Raw genomic sequence first — 17954 nt, 5'->3', positions numbered from 1 at the left:
GATCTCAGGACGAGCCGCTCGCTGCACTAACGAGTCAAATAAAAACATTTTAATTGGACGAATCTGTGAGAAGAAGGTGCAGCGCTGCAGCCAGACGTCAGTAAACCAGGAGACACGCACACACACACACACACACACACACACACACACACACACACACACACACACACACTCACACACTCACACACACACACACACTCACACACACACACACACACACGCACACACACATCCTAAACGCTTCACAAGCTATTTTAATAAAAATCAAAACTAGTGATAAAAAGTGGCTCCGTCGGCTCTGTATGTTCTATGGCGATATAGTTTAGACTAAGAATGAGGTCGGCCTCTCTGCAGAGCTGACTTCTACCGTCGCGGAGGTCACGTTACGTTCAGCTGACCCGGCTGACCCCGCCGCTGGTTCCCGTGTCAGTCGAGGTGATAATGAGCTCTGAATATATCTTCTGTGCACGTCGTTATATCGTACCAAGCCCCCCGAGTGTCTCCTTCAGAGCTGCTGAATCTATCACCTCGCCTTAATCTCCCGGAAAGACCCATTTACCTCCGCGTAGCAACTGTCGCTTTAGTGTCTTTAAGGTGGAGTCTGCACCTCAGACCTCACACTCTATGGATCCTGATATGGTGCACGTGCACGGCCTGGTTTCATTCACCAAAGAGTCCATCGTCTCTGAGTTTGAGTGGTAGCTCAGGTAGTACTCTTGCAGCTGAGAGTTCAGGTCCTGCTCCTGCTTGCGGGCCTTTTTCCTGCGCTTATGGTTGACTGAGTGCTGCTGCAGCTGCCTCATGGTGTTCGGGTAGCGCCTCCACGACACATAAATAACCAGGAGGATCAATGACACCGACAGGAACAGGGCGACGCTGCCCGCAATGATTTTATGGAAAGACATGTGTTCAAACGGGAGCTCGGGGATGAACGACGTGGAGGGTTCAGGGGAGGCGGGCGACGTGGAGGTCGGGGTCGTGGACTCTCGTGGACGGACAGGCGAAGGGGTTAATCTCTGCACGGGCGGCTCGGTGCGAGTCACGCCGGAGGGCGAGGGGTGAGCCGTGATGTTCACAACTTGCGTCGAAGTCAGAGTGACGAGGGCGGCGGTCGTGGAGAAGACGTTTGACGCGTCCGCGCAGGTCGAGAGATTCCTCACCACGTCCACGACGCGCTCGCCCTGCACCGACTTCGGACTGCTGCAGATCATGCTGACGTCTTTGGAGTCCCTGGAGGTTTTCAGCCACCCCATGAGCGGGCAGATGCTCGGGCTGCAGTCCCAGGCGTTCCCCGCCAAGCTGATGGTGGTGAGCGACGTCCACGCCGCCACGGCTTCCACTGGGACGCTCCCGAGCTTGTTGGATTCGAGGTTGAGGATCTGTAAGTTGGGCATGCACTGGAAAACCGTCGGGTCCAAGATCTGGATCTCATTCCCGGACAGGTCCAACTTCTGTAGCTTGTGCCACGTCCACGGCACGCCTTGACTGATGGATCGAATGCGGTTCCACTGCAGGTAGAGCGCCTGGAGGTTGGTGAGGCGCGGGAAAATGAAGAAATTAATCCTCGAGAATTGATTGTGCTCTAAGTGAAGTTCTTTCAACTTGAACAGCCCCAAGAACGTCGTGCGCGTGAGGCTCCGCAAGCGATTGTAACCCAAATCCAGGAACTCCAGGCTGCGGCACTCCAGGAAGGTGCGGATGGCGATCTGCCTGAGCCCGTTGGACCGTAGGTGGAGATTCTGGAGCTTGCGCAGACCGTAAAAATGTCCCGGCTGCAGAGACTGCAGCTGATTGTAGGACAAGTCAAGATTTCGCAGGTTCGGCACAGCGCTGAAGGTGTTGTTGTGCAGATGGGCGATCTTATTGGAGCTCAGGATGAGCTCCTTGAGCCTGCGCACACCTTGGAAGGCTAAAGCGTCGACGGCGTTGATGGAGTTGTGGTCCAGGTAGAGCCAGATGAGCTGATTGAGGTGTGCAAACTGGTAGGGCAGCAGCACCAGCAGGTCGTTATAGCGCAGCGACAGACCTTGGCATCCCGTGGTGATGTTCTCTGGGACGTCTTGGAAGATGCCTGACTCGCAGTAAACAATCTTTCCTTCGCATCGACAACTCACGGGGCACATCCTCTCCCCGCCGGCGAGCAGCGGCAGAACGGCCGCCTGCAGGAGAAGACACGATAACCTCCAGTCCAGCATCACACATGAACCTGTTGGAGGAAATCAAAAGATCTGTGACGTGGATTTGGATGAAATAAGTGAGAGGAGGAGCTGTGATGTCTGAGACAGACGACCTGCTTCGGTCTGACACTTTTAGACCTCCTCACCTAAAGATGTGAATCGTCATGACTTACCCATCGTCACGGAGATGAAGGAGTAATCCTCTAAACTGCTCTCACATGAGGAAGGGAAGAAAACGCAGCAGCAGCAGCTCCGGAGTCGATCTGCATCCCGAGCATCACTTCATATCTTCAATTAAAGAAGAGAAAATCAAGTTTCTCTGCAGCGGTCCAGACCTCCCTCCTCCTCTTCTCTCCTCCTCTCTCCTCCTGATCTCGTCTTCACACTTGGAGTCGCGCTTGGAGTCTCTGCTGTACTTCAGCCTCGCTGGCTCTGTGCGCAATAACCCGTTTGAGCGCCAACACACTGATGCTCTCCCTCTCTCTCCTCTCTCCTCCTCTCTCCTCCTCTCTCTCTCCCTCGGAGGCGTAGGCGTCTTTAAGCACACATGTAGCCCTGAAACACGTTGCGCGTGTGTACTCAGTTGTTATTCAATGATCTAATTGGATGTAATCTCAGGTACAGCTTCAGTAAATCTATGCAAACATTCAGGGTAAGACGAGCTACAGTCACCTGACTCAGCAGGGATCATAAACACACACAACATAAACACACACAACATAAACACACACAACATAAACACACAACATAAACACACAACATAAACACACACAACATAAACACAAACAACATAAACACACACAACATAAACACACACATCTTAAGTTACCTGCATTATTTACCTAGCTAATGTTAGCAAAATGCTATCTAACTAGCATATTTAGTCACATCATAACTTAGCTACTGTTAGCAAAATGCTATCTAACTAGCATATTTAGTCACATCTTAACTTAGCTACTGTTAGCAAAATGCTATCTAACTAGCATTCCTTCAAAATAAAAGTCCCCTCATTAATTAATTAATCATTCACTGAGGAGCGACAGGACGTCAAAGTGATTAATTACATGGACAGCCTGTGGTGCTGACACGCGCCTTCCCTCCGTGAGTCTGTGCAGATAAACGCCTCCTGCTGAGGAGGTGGCAGAGGAAGAGGAGCAACAAAGATGCTTCAAGCTGGAGGAGATCCTGAGGTCACGTCTCACAGTCTGACTGTGTGCAGAGATGTTACGTGTGGTAACAGCGACCCCTTGTGGCCGCAGACAGAAGTGGCTGCTGACATTGACGAGCAGAGAGAGGAGGAAGGAGCTGCTGGATTCAATATTTGTCTCAAACAAAGACTTCCTCAGACGAGATGTATTCAGGAGATCTGCAGCTCAGCAGGGAGGAATGTGAGAGCAGAGACAATGAAAAGAGAATTTCAGAGATCTGCTCCTCACGCGTGTCTCCGGAGGTCACGTCATTCAAGAAGAACGTGCACCTGACGGAGGAAAACGCGTCCACGGCAACGCTGCGAAATGACGAGAGCCTCACACAGGGGACAAATGTCTTCTGTCTCTGAGGTCGGGTTCATCCCAGACGTCCTTCTCCACAGTAACGTATCCCAGATCCTGCTGGGAGATCCTGAGGCGTCCCCAGGTTACATGATATAGTCTCTCCAGGAGGTTCTGGGTCTGCCCCGAGGTGTCCTTCCAGTTGGACACCTCCAAATGAAGACCAGGAGGATCCTGATCAGATGTTGAGGCACTTTGCACAATGCTCTACTCCTTAACGTGCTCGTGTCACAGACTGTCCAAAACCTGGACGTAGTCTCTGTGACGTCCCCACAGACTGTCTTAAACCTGGACGTAGTCTCTGTGACGTCCCCGCAGACTGTCCAAAACCTGGACGTAGTCTCTGTGACGTCCCCACAGACTGTCTAAAACCTGGACGTAGTCTCTGTGATGTCCCTGCAGACTGTCTAAAACCTGGACGTAGTCTCCCTGACGTCCCCTCAGACACTTGTTATTCTCCACCTGTCCACCAGATGTCCTCATACTCTCACTCTTGTCCTTGTCACCTGATCCCTCGTCCACATGCTCACCTGTCCACATTCCCAGAATCCTCCCCTCCTGCTGACTCCGTCCTCTCGCCGTCCCATCACTCTTCTCCTCTGCCAGCTCCTCACGTCGTGCGCTCATGTTGCAGCCATCTGGACTTCTCTGGCCTCATGTCTCCTACCTGTGTGTGTCTCACCTGTCACACTCCTGTTGTCATCAGCTGATCCTCAGTGTTTTGAAATTCAAACATGAAGGTTTGATGTGTCACATGCTGACGGAGCAGACTCCACCTTTAAAGCAACATTATGCAGATTCTGACGTAGCAGCACCAACCACTGAAAGTCCGTCAGTTATTTGTAGCTTAGCAAATGAGTCCAGCAGCTAATGTGCTCCATGATGCTAACTTATCTACAGCTCCTGTTCTGGCACAACACCAGGCCTGTTAACCTCTAAAACACCTGTGGTACAAACACTGAGCTCACAGCCCGGCTAACATACTGAGTTAACATTAGCTAACAGCAGCTAATAGCAGCTAACACACTGAGCTACCAGCAGCTAACAGCAGCTAACAAACTGAGCTAACATTAGCTAACAGCAGCTAACAACTGAAGCTAACATTAGCTAACAGCAGCTAACAAACTGAGCTAACATTAGCTAACACCAGCTAACAAATGAATCTAACATTAGCTAACAGCAGCTAACAAACTGAGCTAACATTAGCTAACAGCAGCTAACAAATAAAGCTAACATAAGCTAACAGCAGCTAACAAACTGAGCTAACTTTAGCTAACAGCAGCTAACAAATGAAGCTAACATTAGCTAGTGGCAGCTAACAAACTGAGCTAACATGAGCTAACAGCAGCTACAGTTCAGTACAGTACAGTTTGTATTACTTTTTTTTCCTTCTTAGCTTCCTCTGTCAGCGTCCTCTCCAGTCATATCTCCTCTGCCATGAGCAAAGTCTCTCACCCAGCTCCTGTTCTGGCACGACACTGGTTCCACTCCCCATCAGCATTCCACTGTAAACCTCTAAAACACCTGTGGTACAAACACTGAGCTCACAGTCCGGCTAACAGACTGAGCTAACATGAGCTAACGGCAGCTACAGTTGTCAGCAGTTTACTTCACTGTCCACCAGGAAACTCTGTAAATCACAGAGTCATCAGAGCTGCTCACTTTGTATTTACTATTCTTCTACTCACCTTGGTGTGTGTGTGCGTGTGTGTGTGTGGTGTGTGTGTGTGTGTGTGTGTCTGTGGTGTGTGTATGTGTGGTGTGTGTGTGTGTGTGGTGTGTGTGTGTGTGCCCCGTCCTTCAACTCCCGTTAGTTTGATCTGACTGTTGGGAATCGAATCAGCGGCTGCTGCCGGAGCACTGAATGCATCAGCTTTATTTTTGTTTCCAACCATTTCTGCGTCACAAACTCTCTCTGAGATCTGAGGTCAAACGTTCGTTAATGTCCATCACCGGTAATTACGCCACTCGTTAAGTACGGGAGGGGCAGAGGGACACATTAGACGTGATGACTTTGACCTCGACTCAGAGGCCCATTATGAAGCCTTGAGAGTCTGAAACAATGAAACACTGAGCTGACGTGTAAAGACACAGCTCGACTGTTTGTGGGAATCAATCAATACATTTGATTAAACCCACATGAGGCTGCTTCACGTTACAGGACGATAAATTACAGATATTAAAGCAGCTCATCAGTGAATGCACCAAACTGAGACATTCAGGAACCACTTCAGATATTTACATTTTATATTATGAAACAATGTTTTATAATAATATCAGCAAAGTCCTGAATGAAGCCTGTAACCACGCCCACCCGTCAGTCAAAGCGTCCCCGCTCTTAACCCTGCATAACTTTAAGCCTTAATATAATGTGAACAGGTGAGTTGTATATAAATTCACCCTCAGTACAGTTGTCATGAACGGGGAAATTAGCTACAGAGACCAAAACTGTTTTTTGTACCAGGCTGTAAACATGTTTATTTCTGCTGTGAAGTTGGACATTTGGACATGGGGACTTATGGAGACTGACTCACTGCTGGAGCCAGCCTCAGGTGGACGTTAGAGGAACTGCAGCTTCTCTTCACAGTCACAGGTGGGAGTTGTAGTTTCAGTTTTTCATATGAACACAGTTACTGATTATTCACAGATTTAAGATGTTTGCACCTTTACCTGCTCTCACCTGTCTCATTAAACCTGCTCAGGCTCTGTGTGTGTGTGTGTGTGTGTGTGTGTGTGTGTGTGTGTGTGTGTGTGTGTGTGTGTGAGGCTGCAGAGTCACTGAGGGACCAGCAGGGGGCATCTCACGTCCTGAAACCAGCAGCAGAGCCTCCAGCCTCGTTCCTGTTGCTGTTCCTCATTTCTTCTTGAAGCCTCGCTCAGCAGCAGCAGCTCCTCCACCTCTCCTCCACCTCTCCTCCACCTCTCCTCCACCTCATCCAACTTGTCGGATTCAGAGCTCTGCTCCGTCTTTGCTGCCACTTTAACCAGATTTCACCTCGGCTGAGTCGGTGTTTGAAATGTGTCTCCGGTCCTCCTCCTCCTCCTCCTCCTCCTCCTCCTCCATCCGTCCGTAGAGCTGCATTTCCTCCACGCAGAGCTGGATGCTGCGTACCTCCCGGAGCTCCTCACGTCTCCGACAGGTGTGCGGCGGCCGTGCGCAAAGCGGAGCCCGCCGCCGGTACGCCGGCGCAGAGTGCGTGCGTTCCCCGTGAAAGGGACGAGGGGGAGTCCTGGGGAGGGTGGAGAAGGTGGAGGTGGAGGTGGGTGCGTGTCCAACTGTTTGGACCGAGTGAACATGTGGAGCCGGGACGCGTGCACATGAGGAGAAGAGGCGCAAACATGGGTAGGTCCTGGTGTGAAGGACTGCAGGCTGTGCGCGTGCTCATCCATCACCTCCACATCATGACTGTGTGTGTGTGTGTGTGTGTGTGTGTGACTGTGTGTGTGCGTGACTGTGTGTGTGTGTGTGTATGTGTGTGTGTGTGTGTGTGACTGTGTGTGTGTGACTGTGTGTGTGTGTGTGTGTGTGTGTGTTTCACGCCTGTCACTTTTCTGTCTGCAGGACTTCTTGTGCTCGTATTCACAGTGGCGGTGGTGTCCGCCTGGCTGCTCGCCGCCGCCGCCGCCGCCGCTCCAAGCTCCATCCGTGAGCGCCCCTGTCCCCAGAGCTGTAGATGTGACGGGAAAATAATCTACTGCGAGTCCAACGCTTTCCGTGACGTGCCGAGCAACGTGTCCGTGGGCACTCAGGGCCTCTCGCTGAGATACAACAGCCTGGCGAACCTCCGAGCTCACCAGTTCGCAGGCCTGAGTCAACTGGTTTGGCTCTACCTCGACCACAACTACATCAACGCCGTGGACGGGCAGGCGTTCCACGGCATACGGAGGCTCAAGGAACTCATCCTCAGCTCCAACAAGATCACGCTGCTGAAGAACAACACCTTCCACGACGTCCCCAATCTACGCAACCTCGACCTTTCCTACAACAAGCTGCAGTCGCTGCAGCCCAATCAGTTCGTGGGTCTACGGAAGCTCCTCAGTTTGCACCTGAGGTCGAACTCTTTGAAAACCGTCCCCATGCGAGTTTTTCTCGACTGTCGCAACCTGGAGTTCCTCGATATCGGCTACAACAGGCTACGGAGCCTCACGCGAAACGCCTTCGCAGGACTCCTGAAGCTCATCGAGCTTCATCTGGAGCACAACCAGTTCTCCAAGATAAACTTTGCTCATTTCCCGCGCCTGACCAACCTCCGGGCGCTCTACCTGCAGTGGAACCGCATCCGGCTGTTGACCCAGGGCCTGCCGTGGATGTGGACCTCCTTGCAAAAGCTGGACGTCTCGGGGAACGAGCTCCAAACGCTGGACCCGAGTACGTTTCAGTGCCTCCCGAACCTCCAGACTCTGAACCTGGACTCCAACAAACTCAGCAACATGTCTCAGCAGACTGTCGAGGCGTGGATCTCCCTCACCTCCATCAGTCTGGCTGGTAACTTGTGGTACTGTAACCTTAACATTTGCCCCCTGGTGGCTTGGCTCCAGGCCTTTAAGGGTAACAAGGAGTCCGCGATGATCTGCGCCGGTCCGAAGGAGGCACAAGGCGAGAAGGTGACCGACGTGGTGGAGACTTACAACATCTGCACAGCAACACCGCCCCCGCTCCCCTCCACGACTTCGCCCGTCACTTCGACGCTCCGACCGGAGCTGCCGCCTCTTCCCACCCGGCCGCCCGCGGTGGACAAGAAGCTGATCTGGAACAGGACGGCCTCCCCGACTCCGTCCGAGGCCTCCCCGACCATCCCTCTGCCGGACACCGAGTACGTGTCCTTCCACAAGATCATCGCCGGCAGCGTGGCCCTCCTCCTGTCCGTGGCGATCATCCTGCTGGTGATCTACGTCTCGTGGAAGCGCTACCCGAGCAGCATCAAGCAGCTGCAGCAGCGCTCGGCGGTTAAAAAGCGGCAGAAAAAGAAGTCCCGGGAGACGGAGCGCTCCCTGAACTCACCACTGCAGGAGTACTATGTGGACTACAAGCCGTCACACTCAGAGACTATGGATGTGCTGGTTAATGGGACAGGACCTTACACATACACCATCTCAGGCTCCAGGGAATGCGAGGTATGACCCTCCAAAAATCCAATTTCCACTGCGAGGCATGAGAGGTAAATTTTCTAACAATCTGCAGAGAAAAATGTCTGTTTTTGTTTCCAGGATGAGGAAGTAAAGGTCATCGCACGGCGGCTTGTTCCACATGTTTTAAAATATGAAGATGAATCCGTGTCTTTGATCGAGTCGCCGTGCAGGCCGACCTCTTCCTCCTCATCCCGTGTGTTTGCCAGCAAACATGCAAAGTGAGTTTTGATATTTGTGTTTAAAATATGTAAATATTCATCATCATTTCCCGCCTTAAAGGTCCGGAGTGTCAACATATTCATCAGCGTTTAATGACCTGAAAATATGAATCATTGTGTCTTATAATGAGCCTGGTTCGTTAGTAACCACAACCACCTGTCAGTCAAAGCGTCCCCGCTCTTAATCCTGCATAACTTTAAGCCTTAATATAATGTGAACAGGTGAGTTGTATATAAATTCACCCTCAGTACAGTTGTCATGAACGGGGAAATTAGCTACAGAGACCAAAACTGTTTTTTGTACCAGGCTGTAAACATGTTTATTTCTGCTGTGAAGTTGGACATTTGGACATGGGGACTTATGGAGACTGACTCACTTCTGGAGCCAGCCTCAAGTGGACGTTAGAGGAACTGCAGTTTCCTGTTGTTGGCTTAATTTCCCATCACTGAAAGAGAAATGCCGTTTTTTTTATGAGTGATTGATAATTGATAATTTGGAAGGAGAGGGTGAGGCGTGAGGTTGCAATCTGCAAACTTAAATCACACACACACACACACACACACACACACACACTGGACCTTTAAAGAAAAAGGCCTGCAGCCAAAGTAAGAAGATAAATTATGCATTTGGGCTCCTGTGCCCTGCTGCAGTAACAAACTGCATTATGCTCCTTCAGTCAAAGTTTGCACGAGTGATTGAGACGGACCAATCATTCAGCTCATGCTCAGTCTGTCTCCTTTGTCCTGCAGCTCTGTGTGTTCACGTGTGATGAGCGGCTGGGAAAGACGTTGTGTCATTGAGTCTTTGCTGCTGCTGCTGCTGCTGCACCTTGTGTCCGACTTACCCGGACACGTTGTAGAGTGCAGCAGACGTGGCTCTTCTTCGTTGCGTCTGTCAGCTCAGCTCACAGTCAGAGTTTTATCTCCAGCTGCCACACAGCTCGGTTCCTGTATCCGACGCGGAGCCATAAATCATCTGGTAACTTGTTGGAAGTCTCCGCTGACGTCACGTGGTCTTTGGGTAGCTGAGTCATTTCTCAGAGTGCCCGGAGAAGCTGGAGGTGAGACAGTCGGCTTATCAATCTCGAAGCCTTCGTGTGAGAATGTGGCATGGGGAGCGTTAAACGCTTCTGCTAGAAAGAAGATCAACAGCCCATCAGAGGTAACGGAGCCGAGACTTCCTGCAGCTCGGAGCAGGAGGCGGCCTGAGTTCCATGTTTGTTAGTCTGTGAAGGTTCCTCTGTCTTCAAGGAGGTCAAATCTGGGGCAGCTGGATCTGTGAAGACGTCTAGGTCAGGGTCGGTGACCAGGACGTCGTTTCACATGGTGAACCTCTCCTGATGCACGAGGAGGTGTTTCGGTTTTATTGAATGGTTGCTGCCCCAACCGAAGGAGTTCAAGTATCTCAAGGTCTTGGAATGGAGTGAGAGATGGTCGGTGCGGTGTCAGCAGTACTGTGGGTGTTGTACCAGACCGGAGCTGAACCTGAAGCTGAAGCTCTCGACCCTCCAGCCCAGCTACTTCATGAGCTTTGGGTAGTGACCGCAAGAACGAGATCGCGGATACAAGCAGCCGAAATGAGCCTTAGACATCCGGAGCTGGCTCCGTGGTTCAGGCCTCTCCTGGACACCTTCCTTTGGAGGTGTGGAGACTCCAGGGCAGCCCCAGAACCTGCTAGGGGGACTATATGGACCACCAAGCCTGGGAACATCTTGAAGAATGAGATTGTGGATACAAGCGGCCGAAATGAGCTCGGCCCAGCTGAGGTGGTTCAGGCCTCCTGGGCCCTGGAGACCCAGAACCTGTTAGAGGAACTGTATGGACCATCAAGCCTGGGAACGCCTAAGGATCCTCCAGGAGGAGCTTCTGAACCCTCTGCCACCGCAGAAGGACTGGAAGGAACCGAACCTTCTCATTGACGACCTTAACTTCAGGGGTTCAGCTTTAAAATGGTTTGCTGAAGAACCAGAGCTGAAACACCTCTAGAGGTCCGGCTCTGGTCTGCGGACCTTATGTTTGGCACCCTCTGATCTATAATAACATACGTGTTCTTCTCCAGCATCCTCACAGCGACATGCTCGATTATCCACGAGAACCCACCTCAGTGATTTTTCATATCAGCACTTACAAAATGATGCACGGCGTTGTGCAACAGCCAATCCATTTAAAAGCCCGGTTCTGTGTTGGAGTCAGCCAGACGCCCATTTTTCACAAAATCATCAGGCGTGATAGACGAGGAGTCGACTCGAGGATCATTGCCGTGCTGTTTCTGCAAAGTTACGGTAATTTTCGATCCCATCAAACAAGAAGACGGCCGAGAAAAACGAGGATTGACGACATGCGATGCAGCGCGAGGCGTCTTCATGTGATGGAAGCTCGGTCTTCTGATCGTTTCCACAAACCAAACAAGCTGCTGGATCCGTCCCCGGGAAACATCGATCGGGTCTGTAGGGTTGAATATGAGCAGGAGGGAAACAGCTCAGTGCCTGATTAAAGCTGCTGCTGCTGCTCGTGGCCTCGATTGTTACTTCTTAAAAAGTGGGTTGCTCATCAGACTGTTAACGTCGTGATTCCTCTGACCCTGTCAGCTTGAAAAATGAGTAAAGTTAAGAAATTGTAATTATTTTTAGTCGAGCCTTTCAGACAGCATTTGTATCCGTCAGTTCGATGCTCCACCTTCCTCTCTGTTATTATCTGCGAGCAGCATCGCCTCACCTTATTAACGCTTGCAAATTCTGCCCAAGTACAAGGATCGCCTTCGGCGCAGACGGTGGGATTTTTTTTTTCCACCTTAATATTTTCTGAACTAACTTTGCAGGAGGATGATCTGTGGGCGGACGGCAAGCCACTGCAGCTTCACACACACACACACACACACACACACACAGAGCTTTCTTAATAATGTGCACAGGAAGACCATCGCAGGTTCAAAGTCTTCATCAAAATTCACACTCAGAGTTTGCAGCGTCGACGCCGACCCGCCGAGCCGTGCTGGAGGAAATCTATAGAAACAGATTTACTCCGAGTCCGGTCACATGTGCAGAACTTTAATTACAAAACGCTTTCTGCTAATTGGAGACGCAGCTAATAACTTAGACGAGGACTGAACCCTTTTCACCTTGTGTGTCGTCCATCCAACTGTTTTCCAACTGTTGGTTTAGGCGCTCTAGACATCCCAGCAACGCAATCCAGCTCCTCTTGGAGGATCCCGAGGTGTTCCCAGGTTATAAAGTCCCTCCAGCAGGTTCTGGGTCTCCCCTGGGATCTCCATCTACTGGCCTAGAACACCTCCAAAGAAAAGCATCTCAGTCAGCTAGCTCCGAGCTCCCTCTGGATGCCCAAGCCCAACCACCCGGTGGTGGAGGCTCATTCCGGCTGTTTGTATCTGCGATCTCATTCTTTGAGGCGTTCCCCAGGCTTGGTGGTCCATACAGTCCCTCCAGCAGGTTCTGGGGCTGCCCCGGGGTCCACCTCCAGAGGAAGGCACCCAGGAGGCCTGAACCACCTCAGCTGGCTCCTTTTCGGCTCTTCTCCGAGCTCCTCACCTGATCTCTAAGGCTCATTTCAGCCGCTTGCATCTGCAGTCTCATTCTCCGTAGTATGATGAAAATAAGACGACTGAGAACCTTCACGGACTGACGACTAACAAACATGAAACTTCCAATTGTGTATCACGCGTTAACGTCAAAGACGCTCTCTGACAGAGATGTAGCGGACGTCGTGTTGATGATAAAAACAGACCGTTGTACCGGAGACGGTACGAAGTTCAGAAAGTTTTAGTTTGTAGATCTGGACGAGTCGTTTGAATCGTAGAGACGTGAAATGCTTCCAAAGTTCACGTGACTCAAGTGTTTGTTTGTCCGACACCTTCAGAGAAATAATCAGACATGTTGTTAATTAGAGGTCATCATGCTGCATGTTCGCTGTACCTCACACACACACACACACACACACACACACTCACACACACTCACACACACACACTCAGTCTGATTTCATGGCGAGTTAAAGCGTTGCAGAGAGATTCATTAGCACAAATGCACATCAGACCTCAGACCTGTGTGTGGTGTTAAGCACCTCTCCGGCTGCTCAGTGTGTGTGTGTGTGTGTGTGTGTGTGTGTGTGTGTGTGTGTGTGTGTGTGTGTGTGAACAGATGTCCTCTCCGGTGAGGAGGTGGAATACATTTAACAAAGTTAGCAGCAGCAGCAGCAGCAGTGTGTTGAGGTGTGTGTGTGTGTGTGTGTGTGTGTGTGTGTGTGTGTGTGTGTGTGTGTGTGTGTGCTGTAATCTAACACATCCGAGTGTCTCATTGATGTTTTCATGATTTTATTATTCTCGTTATGACGTGCTAATGCTCGTCTCTGATGTTCTTCTTGTCGAGTTTGACTCTCGATGTTTTTATTTACGACGAGTTTGCGTCGCCGGCTGATGGTCGACCTGCAGGAAACTCTCTGCAGCCGAGGGGGGAGAAAAGAAATGAAAGCCGACCTCCAAACCTCCGATTTAAATTGAGGTCAGCGTTGATTGACAGCATCATTAACTTCAATATTACACGATAACCTAGTCCTTCACGAAAGCCCGAGATCAAATTAACTTGTCCGTTATAAACAAATGAGGTGAGTCCGTCCACGTGAGGACAAAACTGTGCGAGTCCGAACTCGTCCATCGTAAACCCTGATGAATATTAAACGATGGCAAATAAAAAACTTTATTAGCATTTCTGTGACCGGTAACACGAGCTGTCTCCGTTCGGATACTTCGTTAGCGCTCTTCTATGTACAATCACTTTTCTTCGTCTTCTTCACCAAATTGCAACGAGGCGCTGACATTTATCTGTACGATGATCCGGGTTCTGCTCGAGGTTTCTGCCTCTTCCTCGTCACCGTCACCGAGTGTTTGCTCATGGTGGTCTCTGTAAATAACAGACAGTGTAAACTGTTTTTTGTACCAGGCTGTAAACATGTTTATTTCTGCTGTGAAGTTGGACATTTGGACATGGGGACTTATGGAGACTGACTCACTGCTGGAGCCAGCCTCAGGTGGACGTTAGAGGAACTGCAGTTCCTCATTGGCTTCATGGAGGTTGCTGGTTGGTTGCCTCATCACTAAACACCACCTACAAACTCTTAAACTTCTTGTGTTGTGAATGTTTAGCCTCTTATTACACACACACACACACACACACACACACACACACACACAGCTATCTGACAGACGTTTCTTAATAATCAACAAAGAAGTAAAGTTGGCAGCGCCTGCATCGCTCTCAGCTCGTGCTGACTGACTCACTGTTTTGTCCAGCTGGAGACGTCGTAGCAGTGTGATGAAGCACAAAGTGTTTCACACGAGGTCGACTTCAGCGTTACATATTTTCATGTTTTGTTTTTCATCCCGTCCGTCCCGATCAGCTGTCAGATCGCATTTAAGCAAGTTTAGAGTGTCACCGATTGAGTGAACAGAAGCTTAAACTGAACCCAGGTCATGTGATAGACACGCCGTGATGATGATAACTATAAACTGTGTAAATAAATGTGTCTGACAGACATTATTACTGACTCTGCAGCAGCACAGAGACTTCCATAAAGTCAGTGAAAGGCAGGTTTGAGGTTGCCGAGTCAGGTCAGAGCAATTAACTGCAGCTGTGCTCTGTCTGTGTGTGAGTGACTGCTGAGAGACACAGAAAATCTCTAAATGAAGCCCCTCCAACTAGTGGACACTAATGCCAAACGGTAGGTGGTATCAAAAAGCCCAAATGACCGTGAGCATCCTCATCTTGTCGACCATGTGAATGCTGAATTTCAGTGTGTGAAGTTAAAAAATGTGACCTGGGGAGAGAGAGAAAGAACAGGTGCCCCGTGCTCCTTTGGGAAATTTCTCCTCTCCAGTTTACATGGGAGTAGATGGGGCTGTCGGTGGGTGATCCTGGAGCATCAGTGCGTCTCCCGCCAAAACTATAAGTCTGACAGCTTCAGCAGTGATATCGCTGCGTAGCCCACGAATTTTCCTACGTTTCTATGTAGGAATTATTTCTGTAGCGTGACATTTGTGGCCACGAGAGCCGTTTGCAAATGTATTTTTGGACAAATGTTTCTCTCCCTCTCCACTCTAGCTCTGGAACATTCTACCAATACACACCCATTGTAAACTGGTTTTTGGTGATTTTTGGCAAAACCGTTTCATGAAACTCTTAGAAAAGTCACAGCGCAGCATTCCCAGCCGAGCCGGTCGTTTTGATACCTTCTTTGTGTAAAACTGCGGGAGGAGTAAGTATAGTGTGAGTATGCTGACAGTGAGTAGTGGCACTTGATGTTTCTCCGCGTTGGTTCGGACTCTGAGGTTGGAAGTGGTTCTTTTGTTCTCTGGCTTTAACTCAGACTGAAGACTTAATGGAAAAATCCACCCTTGAATACACTTTCACTGTTACGTATCATCAATCTGGGAGGCCCGCCACACGCCAGCACTGATTTAGCATCGTGTTGGCATAAATTATTTTGTTTTTTTTGGGAGCGCTGGACCAACTTCCCTCCGTCAGCCCGTCACGTGTGCTTCAGCTTCAGTTAGAGAGTCCCTGCTTTGCCCCTGAATGCATCTCGACATGTGACGGCGAGCTCGAACCACAGCGTGTCACGAGGCCGCTGTGCATTGTGGGCTGCGTTGCCTCTTATATAACGTATTTCTCTTTTATGGAAAATTACGAGCCAATCTCTCAGAGTGAGTGACACCAAAACTAGAAGTTACAGCCAAGTGGAAACGTTTCATCTTCCAACAAGAAAACCAGCACAGAAAAGAAAGTCTGACGCTAACATGCCGACGTTAAGCAGTTCTAATGTTCACGTGTTCACAGTTTCAGCTCACGTTAAAGCTGTTAGGGTGTATCATCCTGGGAACATGAATATCAGTTGACATCAGTCATCAGGCCTCATCGTGAATGTCTGTACAACGTTTTGTATAATATGGAATATTTGCTGGTGACATGCATTGTGCACAGGTGGAGGCTTTCATCAACGTTTCCTTCTCAATTCAAACTAATGGGTAAGCTCTTTGTTCAGTCACAGTATTTTTACCTGGCTCACCTGAAAGGCAGAGTAACATTTTCCAGCTCGGAGTGAGCAAACGTCGGATAAATATAGACCCCAAAAAAACTTCATGACAGTCAGAAAAACAACAGATGATACATAAACAGACCTCAGCTGGCTTCCCTTCCCTTCACTTCTTCATTCCCATGATACCCTGCTCCATGTTTTTCTGCACCGACATCCTCTTGGAGCCGTGTTTCCTTAGCGGGGGAGAGAATAAACAGGCCGACACACCAGGTAACCTGCAGGAGAGCAGACGAACATGCAGCAATGAGCAGAGCCAGCAGCTGGATTTCAAACTCAGAGTTCAGTTCAGTCTGTTTTTTGGTCAGGAGGAAGAAATCTGCAGGAGTGTTTAATGCAGGACTGAAAGTCATAACTGGGAACACACACACACACACACACACACACACACACACACACACACACAGAGCTGCAGAATTAGCTCATCTTTCTGCTGCCATTACACTCTGCAATCAAATTAACTTGAGAATGGATTAATTTGGTTTTAATGTTGGTAGACGGGCAGTATTACATTGAGAATAAAGGGGGGCAGTAAAGGGACCTTCAAACCTGCAGCAGCAGCTGATATCACTGACTAGTCCAGCAGCAGTCAGCCCAGAACCAGAACCAGAACCAGCAGCAGCTGATATCACTGCCTAGTCCAGCAGCAGTCAGCCCAGCTCGGCGTCTGTCTTTCAGCCTTTTATTTCACCAAGCTCTCACCAACCACTAAAAGTCAGTCCCACATTTACTCTTGTCCGGCGGCTTCTTGCTCGCTCACTCTCTCCTTTTCTCTTCTTAGCTTCCTCCGTCAGCGTCCTCTTCACTCTCTCCTCCTCTGCCATCATGTCCATAGAAGCTGCTGAGCCCACTTTGTCCAGCTCCTGTTCTGGCACGACACTGGTGCATTGAAGGCTCCTGCTCTGAGTTCCCGTTAGCTCAGCGGCTACTTGATCAGTCACTCTTTCCTCTTCTTAGTTTACTCTTGTTTCGCTTAGCCTCTGCCATTAGCGATGTCCATAGAAGCTGCTGAGCCTGGTTGCATTGCCAGCTCTTCCAGCTCCAGTTCTGGCATGACACTGGTGTATTAAAGGCTCCTGCTCTGAGCTCCCAGTCCAGAGAATAACAGCTTACTAGCATTAGCTAACAGCAGCTACAGTTTGCAGCAGTTTACATTAGCATGCAGCGGCTACTTGATCAGTCACTCTTTTCTCTTCTTAGCTTCCTCCGTCAGCGTCCTCTTCACTCTCTTCTCCTCTGCCATCATGTCCGTAGAAGCTGCTGAGCCTTTGCTAATGTTAGCTTAGAAATGGAGTAACATCAACAAACAAGCGGCACACACTACGACGCAGAGTCCAAAGTCAAAGCTAACATCACTGCTAAACATGTGAAACATGTTGTCATATCATGGTCTTAGCTGGCTAATGCTAACTAGCTAGCTAACGTATCAACATCCTGTCTTGGGTGGCTAACGTCAGCTGATTCATCCAGACTCACCACCAAAACACTGTGAGTGGATAAGTTACTTATAGCTTATGTATTGTCCAGCTCCTGTTCTGGCACGACATTGGGCCTGTAAACCTCCTTTTCTTCTTCCCGGTGGTCCAGACGCCTTTAGACAGTCTGCGGGGACGTCACGGAGACTACGTCCAGGTTTTAGACAGTCTGTGGGGACGTCACGGAGACTACGTCCAGGTTTTAGACAGTCTGCGGGGACGTCACAGAGACTACGTCCAGTTTTAGACAGTCTGCGGGGACGTCACGGAGACTACGTCCAGGTTTTAGACAGTCTGCGGGGA

General features: G+C 49.8%; 2 protein-coding genes across 5 annotated transcripts in view; one reads left to right on the top strand and one right to left on the bottom strand.

Moving 5' to 3' along the window:
• Positions 1–218: 218 nt before the first annotated feature.
• Positions 219–2914, bottom strand: lrrtm4l2 (leucine rich repeat transmembrane neuronal 4 like 2). Its single transcript, XM_019273229.2, has 2 exons — positions 2351–2914; positions 219–2206 (listed from the first exon to the last, which is right to left on the bottom strand). The coding sequence occupies exons 1-2, from the start codon at positions 2352–2354 to the stop codon at positions 609–611; spliced, it is 1602 nt and encodes a 533-aa protein (XP_019128774.1). The 5' UTR covers positions 2355–2914; the 3' UTR covers positions 219–608.
• Positions 2915–6445: 3531 nt separating this feature from the next.
• The window catches only part of LOC104928809 (leucine-rich repeat transmembrane neuronal protein 4), a 31043-nt gene continuing 19534 nt past the window's right edge, over positions 6446–17954 (top strand). For 2 of the 4 annotated variants that reach the window (XM_019273195.2, XM_019273196.2), the window contains exons 1-2: positions 6449–7070; positions 7290–8886. In XM_019273195.2, coding sequence (XP_019128740.1) covers positions 7046–7070; positions 7290–8848 — 1584 coding nt within the window. In that variant the 5' untranslated portion in view covers positions 6449–7045 and the 3' untranslated portion in view covers positions 8849–8886. Of the gene's footprint in view, positions 7071–7289; positions 8887–17954 lie in introns of all 4 variants that reach the window. The other 2 variants (XM_019273194.2, XM_019273193.2) reach the window with 2 other exon arrangements.

Source organism: Larimichthys crocea, chromosome III (assembly GCF_000972845.2).
Source record: "Larimichthys crocea isolate SSNF chromosome III, L_crocea_2.0, whole genome shotgun sequence".
Taxonomy (NCBI): Eukaryota; Metazoa; Chordata; class Actinopteri; family Sciaenidae; genus Larimichthys; species Larimichthys crocea.
Note: the sequence above shows the minus strand (reverse complement) of the source record. Positions and strands in the feature narration are given on the sequence as shown.